At 56.9% G+C, this 12,718-nt stretch overlaps 1 protein-coding gene across 1 annotated transcript in view; it reads right to left on the bottom strand.

Moving 5' to 3' along the window:
• Positions 1-2,069: 2,069 nt before the first annotated feature.
• The window catches only part of EYA2 (EYA transcriptional coactivator and phosphatase 2), a 203,253-nt gene continuing 192,604 nt past the window's right edge, over positions 2,070-12,718 (bottom strand). Inside the window, exons 13-16 of the mRNA XM_045832978.1 lie at positions 10,487-10,601; positions 9,420-9,541; positions 6,498-6,598; positions 2,070-2,850 (exon numbers count right to left, since the gene is read on the bottom strand). Of these exons, the coding sequence (XP_045688934.1) occupies positions 2,770-2,850; positions 6,498-6,598; positions 9,420-9,541; positions 10,487-10,601 (419 nt within the window). The 3' untranslated portion in view covers positions 2,070-2,769. The remainder of the gene's footprint in view (positions 2,851-6,497; positions 6,599-9,419; positions 9,542-10,486; positions 10,602-12,718) is intronic.

Genomic DNA, 12,718 nt, shown 5'->3' on the forward strand with positions numbered 1-12,718 from the left:
CTTTGTGCAGTAAACTGTGTGTAGTTTACAAAATAAAGCTAGAGAATCTCAAGTTCATGGGGAATCTTGTGACCGGACCTCCGCCTCGGCCCCTCCCACTCCCAAGCCATTCTCCCCACAGCGGCCAGGCGGGTTTTTGAAATGTCCATCAGGTCAGGCCACTCTCCTGCTTAAAACTCTCTGGTGTCTCTTTGTTGGATTTAGAATAAAATCCCTACTCCAATAAAGTCCAAAATCCACCACCAAAAGGGTCCCATCAGACCTGGCCCGGTCTCTTTCTTTCCCCCTCGCTCACCTGGAAACTCGGTGCCTCCCGCGCCTTTCTCCGGCTTTTCTCATCACCCGGGTCTGCCCTCGGCCGTCACCTCCTCGGAGGCCCTGACGCTGTCCCAGTCACCCTACTGCGCACCCTCGCCCCACCCTCGGGCCTCCTTCCCACCGTGGCCAGGGTCCGGGGAGGAGGGCAGCCTCCGTTGCTGGCAGAACAGCAGCGGTGCCTTCTGAAGGTCCCAACGTCCGCCAACAAGTCCCACCATGATCACCCCCGGGATGAGCAGGGGGCGACTTGATGGGCCCGAGTGTCTCACTGGGAAGATGCCGTGGTCTCTTCCAAAGGGACCCTCTCAGGACCCCTTTCAACTGGCCTTTTTGATGTTGGCTAACTGCAGCCTCCAAGATCCACCTTCGCCTCCCCGCTGAGGGTCACACAGCTGTCTCTCTCCCTGACCTCAGGACAAAGCCTGTGCCGGGCCTGTGGGGGATGGGCCGTGTGTGCTGGTTTCCCGCTCTGGCTGGCCTCCCTCTGCCTTCCTTCTCCTGGGACCAGGCTGGAGGGTGAGAGAGTCTGGGTCTCACCGTCAATCTGCCTCTTTCCTTCAGGTTCCCTGCACAGGAATGTCTGCTCTGTCGTGAGGCGGGCCGGCCTTGGTCCGCCTGCTTCCGCACGTCGAGGAGGGCGCTGGGTCAGGGGCCGACCCTGCCTGACCTGGTGGCGTGGAAGAGTGGCGACAGCACCACCACCACGAACCTGCCAGGACTTTCCCCGCTGTCCCCGGCCCACACTGCTGTCACCACCGGGCCCTGCTTGGGCAACGGTGGCTTGGCGAGAGGCCCCCGGGGAAAGGGCCAGTGGTGTCATTTGGGGGAAACGGTGGCTAGAACCAAGCTCCGTCTACCATCCACACATCTGTCCACTCGATCACCCCCTCACTCAGCCGTCTCTCCAAAATCACACAGCCAGCTGCCCACCCGCCCATCTCATCACACAGGCACGGGGTCATCCATTCAGTCCTCCGTCCAGTCGTCTGTCCACCCATAATCCCTCTGTACAAAACCGACTCATCTTCCATCTCCACCGACGTGGCTACTCCAGCCAAGTGGTAACCCTGGATTTCACCCATGCGGACAGCAGGGGAGCCTATGGTTGTATTTAGCATCTAATCAGGTGGATCCAGGCTCTGCTTGGAACACTGTAAGCAGCACAAGTACTACGATGTCCTCAGAAGGTCTCCCACTGTCCCTTCCTGCCCCATCGTTTGGGTCCTTGGCCCACCCACTGGAAAAGAAAAGGTCTTGTCATTGGGGTGGAAGTTGTGTTTTTCAGCCCTCATTTTCCCCAATTCTTTTAGTAACAGCCTGATGATTATTCCTTTGGGGGACCAGCTTGCCCCAGCTTTATGTGCAGGAGAGATTGAACCCCAAATCCAGCTCCATGGAGCCTGTGACTCAGGTGTGGCCAGCAAGACACACTCCTTGTCAGATCCCCTGGGCAGGAAGTGCTCTCTTTCTGCCAGTGCGGTTTTGCTAAAAGGGTCTCAGAGCAGCCTTTGCACACAGGGAAGAACCTGCAGGGGGAGTAGGGCCACATAGGAGAAACTCATTTGAGCACCTGGATCCAGCTATGCCTGAAGACAAAAATGATCATATCTCAAGTTTCTGAAGATTTTTTTTTTTTTTGGCTTAAGCAAGTTTGAGTTGGATTTTATTCCTTTGCAACTGAAAAGGTTCTGGAAAGACCCACAGATTCGGAAGCCGCAAGTGCGGCAATGAAGTAGCAACACCTGACCCACTTCCAAATGTAAACGAGGTTTTATTTAATGCCTTTTCTCCGTCACAAAGTACCGCCTCCTCCCCACGAGCCCCTCATCCTAAAAAACAAGATGGCAGCATAAGGCACGTGCACTTGCCCACATGACGTCAGGTCAGGTTCTTAAACACAAAAATAAGCGAGAGTCTTCCCACTGCCCCGAGTCGCCTCCCTCGCTGATTGCTCAGAGACGGTCACCCCCCGAAGCACAGCCTGGAGCCGAGAGCTGCGGCCGGAACTGCGCACCGCCCCACATGCCATTTAGAAACGAAACGAGACCAAGGACTGAGAAAACCAGCAACACAGGAGCGAGAGCGTAATACCGGAGTAATGGGGTTAGTCCATAAATTAAGAAGAAGAGAAAAAAAATACCGAGCCTGTCCCCTCCTCATCACCAGCCCTCCCCCAGGTCAGCACTTCCTCGCGTTTGTTCCGCGAGACTCCTAGAAAAAGTCTGGACTCCGCGGCAGCCCTTGTCCCCGAGGTTAAATGTTCCGCAGCCACGGCCGGGCACTCTGCTTCCCAGGACCCGCGTCTGGACTGAAAGGACATCTGTTGAGAAGGTCACCGGACTCGTCCTCCTGGCTGTAGGGACCCCGCCCAGTGTCCAGCATCTGGTGGGAGGCGAGGGGCCCGGGCGGGGGACGCACCTTGGAGGGCAGGCGGTGACTCCGTGGGTTCTGCTATAAATACTCCAGCTCCAGGGCGTGCCTCAGCGCCTCCAGGTCTGCGTGGCAGGATATCCGCCAGAAGGGCATGTTGTGCTGCAACACAGAACGCCAGGCGCACAGTCACCCCCGCCCCGCGCCCCCGGGCGCCGCCCCCACAGTTAGAATCGCACGAGACGCCGACGACTTGCGTCAGCCGAGCGTGCGGGCCTTTTCCAAACCGGGAGGCACAGCGCGTTGTGCGCCGTCCTTGGAGCCACAGATAATCAATCCGTAGAGAAGACGCAAACGTGGTTATTTCACCTCTGGGTAAGCGCTACGAAGGAAATAGAAGGGCGGAGAAAGGCGCTGGTGGGAGGGTGTGTTTTTTGCTAGCTGGTCAGGGAAGGCCTCTCTGGGGAGTCAGGGGGTCAGTTAAGCAGGCTACAGAGGATGAGGAGGAGGAACCGTGCAAACATGTACGAGGCAGTCGAGGGAAAAGATCGCAAGTGCAAAGCCCTGGGGAGGGTTCGAGCTTGGACTGTGGTGGTCGCTGCATGACTCCTGGCACATAGTAGGTGCTCAAGAAATATTCATGGAAGGAGGGAAAAGAGGAAGGAGGGTGGGTGGGAGGGAAGGTGAGTTTGTCAAGCGAAGTCCTCAACAAACACATCTTTCTTTTTTTTATTTTTATTTTTTTACAGATTGGGCCTGCTAGGTTCTGGCAGAACCAGCCTCTGACGTTTAGAATGTTCTCTTTTGCTTGGGGACAGCAGATGACTGTCCATCGTGGGCAACCCATGCTATCTCTCTCTTTTTTTAAGATTTTATTTATTTATTTTTAGAGAGGGAAGGGAGGGAGAAAGAGAGAGAAACATCAATGTTCGGTTGCTGGGGGCCGTGGCCTGCAACCCAGGCATGTGCCCTGACTGGGAATCGAACCTGCGATGTTTTGGTTTGCAGCCTGAGCTCAATCCACTGAGCTATGCCAGCCAGGGCCCCATGCTATCTCTTCAGTGGCTTCTGGGGGTCCCTGCTGCCCCCACCCTCTCCTCACCCTGGCCAGGCCTTCCTTCCTCTGCAAGGGGTGGGTTCTGGTTGCCCCCCGGCCAATCCTGTGCCCCTTGTAAGAGTGCAATTCACTTTTCCGGGAGGAAATGAGCAAAGGAGGGAGGGAAGGCCTCGGCTGCCCTGTCCCATCCCGGGCCTGAGGGCTCCGGGCCACAGGTGGATTTATCCCGTGTGGAGTGGGGGAGACAAATGACACGTTGAAATGCAGATATTAACAACACTGTCAGCCCAAGCAGCCGGAGCCCCCTGTCCTCTCGCCACATTTCACGCTGCGCAGGTAGGTGTCTGGGGCCTGGGCTGACGACTCCCATCCATCAAGCCCGGGGGGCTGCCGGCACTGGGCATGTCTCCCTAATGGGCTGGGCCGCTGCTTCAGACACCTGCGAGGACTCCAGGGGAGTTGGGGTATGGGGGTGTGGGCCCTAGTCTTCTGTGGCAGACTCCGCTGTCACCTGACCAGTTCAGGGGTGCAGATGGACAGAGTCTGAAACTCCCAAGTCTGTCTCCTTCCTGCCAGGTGTTTGGAGTGAAACAGTCAGTTTGCATGTACCAGCTGTGTGACCTTAAGTAAGTTAACGAACCTCTCTGAGTCTCCGATCTGTCTTCTGTAAAATGACACCCACTTTGCTGGGGCTTTTGGAGGACTGACTACGATGACGATGGCGGTCACACAGCCGTGGTTACGGGCACGAGTGTGGGTGGTTTGCCCCTGAGTTCTCTAATGCGATCATTAACTCTGACCTTCTGGCCAGTCACGTGTTACACCTTCCCTTTGTGTTTCATTCCGGGATCACAAAGGGGTCATTTTAAAGTGTCTGCTCCCTCTCCGACCGGGGAGAAGGTGGGCACATGGCAGTGACGGCTCCATGGGTGTCTGGGCCCTCTCCCGGTGAGAACCGGGGGCAGGTGCCGGCTACTCGGGGCCACAGGTCTGAGCTGCTGTCTAATCCAACTTCGGTCGAAGCAATGCTCAGTGTAATGGCTGTCACCTGCTGAGGGCAGAGCTCTCTTCTGTATCTGAACTTGGAAGGCGGGGAGGGGCTGTGGACGTGCCCTTGAGCCCTGGAAGTGGGTTTCGGGCAGGTTCACCGCGGACAACCGTGCTCTTGACCTGCCGTGGTGTTTCCGGAGCTCCGGCAGTTCACGGGGTGATTCCTGTGGCTCATGCCACTATTTTGGCCATGTCTTGTGTATTTATTTAATGCTTTTCACTCTAAACCAATTCGTTTTTAAAAGTGAAAGTAATCTGCTTTAAGAGGAGGGGCTCAGAGGAAAAGCTGAGGTCCTCCCCAAGGGCCCCGACTACCTCCCTGACCTCCCCTCCCACCGCTGCCCACCGGCCTGGCCCACCTGTGTGGCCCGCTGGCTCCCTGCGGGAGGCTGTAGCCGTCAGACCTCTGACCTTCTCGTTCCTCTGTTTTAATGCCCTCGCTCTGATACCTACTTGGCTCACTTCCCTTCCTCCTCCCGGCTTTACTCGGATGCCACCTGGCAGGGAGGCCTGCCTGGATCATTACCTGTACGTGCAACTTACCTCCCCCCACCGCCCAGAGTCCCCTGTGTTCCCATTCTCTGCTTTACTTTCCCCCAAAGCTCGGCTCACCACCCGACACGCATGTTACACTTAGGTGTTTACTGCCTGTCCCAGCCTGCGAGCTGAGGGAGGGGTGAGAGCCCTGTCGGCTGGCACGCAGTAGGTGCTCAGCTAATGGAGCCGACACCCCAGCTGGAGGATTTGTGGTTAAGCCACCAATTATGCAGGTACTCCTTCCAAGACAAGAGGGGACCATGTCCTGGAGAAAGAATGAAGACAGCTGGGGCAGGAGTCACAGGCAGCCCGGGTCTGGCCGGAAGGGCAGAGCGGGGGCCGGAAGCCAGTCTGGGAGCTGTGGGAGGGAAGCACTGCTGAAGCTGAGCCTAGAGAGGTAAGTCCAGTGGGGGGGCGGGGTGGGGGGAGCCTTCCAGGTGGGTGGAACAGAATATGCAAAGCCTTCTGAACTCCCTTCTCCTGAGCCCCTCTCCCAGCCCCCTAGGGGCTTTCCTCCTCTTATGGGTTTTATTCTCTGAGACCCTTAACGTTTCTGCATTTCCTTGGAATGTGTTGCTGGGGAGGGAAGGAGGAAATCAGGTCCCCCGAATTAAGCCCTGTGACATTAACAATCCACTTCCCAGGCCTCTGGGTGGGGGGTGGCAGGCTCCCTGGGATTCTGTGGACAGGCCCAGACCCGGGGTTTTGGCAGCTGTTTCTTTCCCAAGAACAGAGCCGCGGCCACCAGAACCCCTGTCCTCCTCCTCACGGGCCTGAGATCACAAATGCAGGACTTTCTTTCTCATTAGCGTAATGCTGTCTTTATTAACTGGGACGGGTTCCTGGAACATGTGATCAGTAGGTATTAAATAAAACACACACACGTGCACCTACCCCCCGACCGGCCTGCCCGCCGGGGTCTCTGGGCTCCCGAGCAGTTGTCCCAGAAACAATCCAGGGCTCCCAGGGGCGGCAGCCAAAGGCGCAGAGCGGGATTTGCAGAAGGAAATTACTCGGGATGCTTCTGCGATGTGCACACGGGCCTGGGCCGGCCAGCCAAGAGCCTGGGGAGGGGGCCCAGCCGGCCCTGGGGCACAGAGCCCTCGAAACCACTGCACGGCTCAGCGGGGGAGGAGGCAGAGCAGCTGAGAGGTGGGAGAAGTACCTTTTTCGCTCCCTGCTCCTCTTCGACCCCGTCGCCAATCACGATGTAGACAGCCTTCCTGCCGAACCTCTGCATTATCCGCTCGAAGCAGCTCTCCTTCCCTGCACACCCGGAGGACCGGAGGAAGGGGAGAGGCTCGGTGAGGACAGAGCGTGGGAACAACGACCCCCCATTAAGCGTTTGCCTGGGTGGCCGTCCTCCTATGCAGAGGCACAGAGTGGTGAAACGGCCCGCCTAGGGGCTGACAGCGGAAGAGGCAGGCTCCGGAGTCTGTGCGGCTGTCTGGGTCGGAGTGACGGACCCATTTTCCAGAGGGGATCGATCTGGAGGCTCTGAGCGGCCATGCGATTTGCCCAGGATCCCAGAGTGAGGACACGGAGGAGCGGGTGCTCACGCGTCCACCCACTTGTGACTGCCTCTCCTTGTCACCTTTTCCCCAGTGTCTGGGATTCAGACCTTACATCATCCTGATTGGCTCAGCAAGTTTGGTAACCGTAACAACGGTGCTAATAATGGTACCAATCACCGCCACCGACTTCACGACAGCCTGGGCTCTCTGCTAAGCGCCTCACCCACAGCGGGGTTCCTCAGCCTCGGCGTTACAGCCTTCTGGGCTGGACACTTCTTTGCTGTGGGGCTGTTCTGTGTGTCTGGGTGCCAGTAGCAGCTCTTCCACTTGTGAAGGTGAAAAATGTCCCCAGATGTTCCCACGTGTCCTCTAGGAGGCAAACCGCCCCCACCCTGCCCCCTGCTGGGGGCCACTGACTCACATGAATTCACTGAACTACCACAGCGATCCTTAGGAAACGGGAACCAACACACTCCCATTTCAGAGATAAGCAGACTGAGGCTCAGGGTTGGTGAAGTGACTTGAAGACGAGGAGAGCAGGGGGAGGAACGATGATAACCACAGAGTAGCTCCCACTGCTGAGCGCTAGTGCTCTGCGGCTAACTGCTCGGTGTTTTATACGCACTATTGAACGTATGAGCTTGGTGATGCGAGAGCATCCATTTTACAGACCGGGAAGCTGAGGCAGAGAGAGGTGAAGTCACTTGCCTTAAGGCAAGTACAGGGCCAGGATTCGAACCCAGGCTGCCTGCCTCAAGTGCTGGAGCTCGGAACTCCTCTGTTACACTGCTCTCTGGGAATCAGCTCTGTGGCAGGCCACTCCCCCCTCTGGGCCTCTCCTCCTCTGCAGGAGCAGAGGCTGGGTCAAACTAGCAGATTATAACCGTCTTGAGTTATCAGAATCACATGCCCTTGGCCTTTGCCACACCACTGCAAGGCAGCCTACTGGAGGAGGTGGAGCCTGTTTCCCACCCCACTGGTGCTGGGGTGGCCACGTGACTTGCTCTGACCAATGGCAGGGTTAGGATCCCCCCCACCCCCCGTGAGAAATGTGGGTGGTTTGGCTTGGCCTCCTTCATGTCTGGCACGAGAACAATGTGGCCCTGAACAGCTCCGGTCCCACAGCGAGGAGGCAAGCGGAGCAGACAGGGAGCTGGGGGAAGCCCAGCAGAGCCACAGCTGACTCACGGACCCCGCCGTGAGACATAAAAACCATCGGGATGCTTGTTACGCAGCGCTGTCATAGCAGAACCTGACTTGGAAAAGTTACGGTTTTTCAGTTAAAACATGGAGCTGGTGACCAAATCCCGTTCTATCTCCACGCTGACTGCTTCTAGTTTTTGGATCTCTGGGCTCCCCACGTGGGAGAGAAGAGCCACGCCACCACGTCCCTGACGGCACTTGGCTCCTGTGACGTGGGGGTCCTGCCCCAGAGTCTCTAATGGCGTCTGGGGCCTGGCTTTCCGGGACTTCAGCATCTACATCATGCTCAGGCCTGGAATTTTAGTAACGGCAAAAACTGCTCGAAGAAAATGCTTCTGCAGTACCAGTTGGTTTTTGCTCCAGAAAAATCAAGGGCAAAAAAATTCTAATTACAAACATCTTAGCCATATTTGTGTGTTATTTATATTGTATTTATTTATTTTTTTTGTGATATAAGAATTAAAATCCCAGTTCCCTCACACATACAAAAACCCAAACAAACCCGTATGTTACTAATTTCCAGTTACTACACTGTCTTATCTCATCAAAGCTCTGAGCCTAAGGCTCGTCCTCATTGTTAATAAGGGAGGGGACAAGTGTCAGGGAGGCGAGAAAGCAGGCTAGCACTAAATGGAGACTCTCTCCCAGAAAGAGAATTAAAAAAACAATACTTTTCTCTCTATGTGGTTCAAGATTAAAACCCCTAAATTAAAACTCCTTTATGTACCCAGCTGTGGGGGAAACTCTTTTCCTCCTCTTCCTTAGTCATAGCATTCCATGAGTTTCACCTGTGCTTGCAGTCACTTAGCTGTGGACTACATTTCCCAGCCTCCCTTGCAACTAGCTGTGGCCACAGGGCTGTGGTGAGCAGAAGTAACTTGCACCCCTTCGGAGTCTCGGCTTTAAAATATTGGATGGGCGATACACCTTCCTCCTTCCCACCTTTCCATAAGCTGGAAAGCCGACGTGGCAGGACCCCAGTCTGACCGCACACGAGGATAAACCCGTAGGAGACGGTGGAAAATAAAATGGGAGGAACCTGGGTTCCTGGGTGAGCCCAAGGAGGGGGCGGCCCCAGCAGCCGGATCGCTCCCCTCGGGTCTGTTGACACGGGAGAGAGAAATAAGCTTCGACTCCTACGTAAACCCTTGCGTTTGGGCTGTTTGACAGAGCAGTAATTATTGGAAAACTGCTCCCAATCAGTTTCCCTAGGAGCAGAGCCCGAAGGAAGTGGGCTTTCGGGGATGTCCTGGGGATCGGAGTCACCCCTGGGACCCTTGGACGAGTTCCTGAACTTCCCGAGTGCCGTCTCCCTCCGCCTCGCCCGCGCCGCCCCTCCCCGCGCCGCCCGAGCTCCGGACGCCCCTTACCCGTCTTGGTTGCGCTGTAGATGTTCTCGATGGGGAACACGGAGCCCAGGCCGTACAGCAGCACTTTGGCCAGCGCGGGAATGAGCTGAGTGGTGGTGACCAGCACGTTGACGCAGTTGGGCCTGAGGACAGAGGAGGCTGCAGAGCGGGAGCCCCGCGGGACCCCAAGGCGGGGCCTCCTGCCCCTGTGGCGTGAACCCGGGTGTGGGGAGCATTCGGGTGGGGCTGGGAGGGTCTGGCTAAGGCATCCTCAGGGAAGGACGGGCCTGAGGGTTCTCAGCTGTTCTTTTAACCCCCAAAGCTGCCTGCCATGTTGAAATATAAGACGGTGTAATACGCAGACGTGTATTGAAGGGCCACACACTGAAGTGGCTGCTAGGGCCTGGCAGTCACGGAGCTGAGTGACAGGGACCAAGCAGGACAACAGGGAGGCGGGGGGCCGGGGTGCACCGGAGGCACAAGCCAGCGCTGACATTTTGAGAGGACCCAGAAAGCTGGGGCGATGGATTAGCTTTCCCTGTCTTTTTGGCGCAAAGTGCGCATCCCACGAAACAGCCAGGATCAGCCGGCAGCTCAGGGGCCGCCACTCCGCAGCCACTCACCGGCTGGGCCACCGGATTTCTGACGCTGGTGCAGGGGAGGAGTTTGCTGTCTGGCCCAGATAACCTTACTCAAGAGCACGAGACAACTTACTGGGAGGCCTGGGATGAAGCTGGACCCTCCTCACCTCGCCTCACTAGGGACCCACTAGAGAGGGTCACTGATGTTCTATCAAGTGGTTTTGGGGCAGCGGCGCTGTGACTGCTGGGTGGACGGGATGAGACGGACTGATGTGTGAAGGTCTCTAGCTTTGCGGGGCCTTGATAAGTCACCGCGGCTGTGTGTTTGCTCAGCCGTGGCCCACGGTGTCCGGTGCTTTGCACACCTCAGCCTGGCCCAATGTCTGGAGAGTGTGCCGAGTGAGAATCTGGGGCGTCCCACGCCCCCCGAGTGTGGAAGTGGAGGGGCCGGCACCCTCGAATGGGAGAGAGTTCAGCGGCACCAAGGCAGGGAGGGCTCCCACTTACCGGGAATTGATGAGGTTCAGTGCCTTCAGGGAGTGCGTCAGCCAGAGGTCGGTCAGGGCTTCCAGCTCGGCCCTGAGCTGCAGCCAGGTCTCTCTTTTGGGAGCGCCTATCAAGCCTGCGGACACGGGACATCATGATGCGGCAACTGTCATTTTAGGAAGGTCTTGGGGGGGTTGGGTTAGGGAAGGGGAGCCTAGTGACCTTGAGGTTTCAAATCAGATGACATCCAAGGTCAACTTCGATCCAGTAATCTTACTCTTATTTTGGGATTGACTGAATGGTCAATTAAGCCATCTGTTGATTGGTGCACCTATCCACCCATCATCCATCCATCCATCATCCACCCATCATCCATCCATCCCCCACCCACCCATCCCCCACCCACCCATCATCCATCCATCCATCCATCCATCCATCCATCCACCACTCAGCCACCCATCATCCATCCATCATCCATCCATCTACCACCCATCCACCCATCATCCATCTACCCCCATCCATCCATCCTTCTATCCATCATCCATTCATCCCTCCATCCATCCACACATCCACCCATCATCCATCTATCCCCCATCCATCCATCCATCCCTCCATCCATCCACCCATCCCTTCATCCATCCACCCATCCATCCATCCATCCCCCACCCACTCATCCATCCCTCCATCCCACACGACATTCAGAAGGGCCTTCTGCATGGCCAGAGTAGTGACAGGCACTAAACATACAGACATAAACAAACATCCCGATTACACTGCTTACTCTGTTACCATGGAGACAAAAATTAATAAAATAAAAAATAACAGTGACTAACATTGACTGAGTGCTTCCTGCGGGGAAGACCCTGCTCTTAACGTGACATTTCACTGTATTCTCCAGGCGCCCTGGAGCGGACACTCTTTTTATTCCTTTTGTTAACGCTGAGATGTAAGCGACCCGTCACGTCGGGTCCGTCAGGGGGAGAAACGGGCTTTGTGACTTGCTCACAGCAGACAGGAAATGATGGTGACGGGTCCGGCAGCCAGGCCGCCGACCTCCAGAGCCCACTTCAGCTGTCTCTCGGCCTGACTGTCACCTCTCAGCCAGCCCTCAGTGCCCTTAAGGCAAAGTTCAGACTCAATGGCCCGTGACCTTGCCCCTGCTCATTGCCGATTTCATCTCCTGGCACTGCCCTGGTGTCCGTTCCAGCCCTGGAGGCCTCCTCTTTGTCCCCTGAAACCCCAACTATGTTCCTGCCTCAGGACCTTTGCACGTCTCCTTCCCGAACCCGAACCACTCTCCGTGTCTTAGCTCCTCCTTCCGGCCTCGCTAAATGCTTCAAGCTCATCATAAATGTCGTTTATTCTGGAAGGCCTGCCCTGGCCAGTGCCTTCTGTTTTATAGTCTCCCGACACACTGCACCTTGCCTTCCTAGCGTGTCTCCCCACTGCCGTTTAAAGTGTACCCGTGTGACAACGTCTGCCTCCGCCGCTAGACTGCTGGCTCTGTGCGGGTGGGGACCAGGGCGCCCTGTGCACCGCCTCGGCGGCAGCCCCTGGTGCAGAGGCTAGCACGGGGCTGCCACGAGTCCGTGTGTGTGGGAGAAAGAATGAAGGCGCGGGGTGGAGTGCTGCCTGGTGCCTGGGCTGCCCCGACACCGCGGTCTCCGCACAGAAGACCCCAGCTGTCCCAACCCCTCCCCGTGGCCCGCGGGCCCTGTGCCGCCTGGCGCTGCCGCCTCTCTAGGCCCCTCCCGTCCAACAGGCCTTTTCGAGCTCCTCCGTTCTCTGGGCTTTTCATGCGCCATTGGTGGTGGACACTGCTAGTTGCCTTCCACTGCCCATGTTTCTCTTTAATAATGAGTGCAACAGAACTAGAAACAATCTCAGTAATAAGAAACGTGATTGTCAGCTAAGTACATGGCCCCCAGGCTAAAAGGCTGCATTCCTCAGTCTCCACCTCGGTCCTCACCAGGCTAGTTCTGGGGTCCAGAGACAGCTGAGGCGGGAGTGGGGTGGGGTGGGGCAGGGGAGGGGGGGACCGCCCACTGGCACCCGCCAGCCCCGAGCTCCCCGCCTGTCGACACATCGGGTAATTTCCCCTCGGTTTATGGGAAAGCAAAGCGGCCTGGCTGAAGCCCTGGGTATTTCCTGGGGCTTAACCTGGACGGGGAGCAGATGGCCTCGGCCGGGGGACTGCAGCCCCGTTTCCTTCGCCCCCGCACACCTGCTCCCCGCCGCTTTCTCCGTGCAGGG

This window comes from Phyllostomus hastatus, unplaced genomic scaffold, assembly GCF_019186645.2.
Source record: "Phyllostomus hastatus isolate PE091 unplaced genomic scaffold, TTU_PhHast_1.1 phas_contig_17, whole genome shotgun sequence".
In the NCBI taxonomy this organism is placed as follows: domain Eukaryota; kingdom Metazoa; phylum Chordata; class Mammalia; order Chiroptera; family Phyllostomidae; genus Phyllostomus; species Phyllostomus hastatus.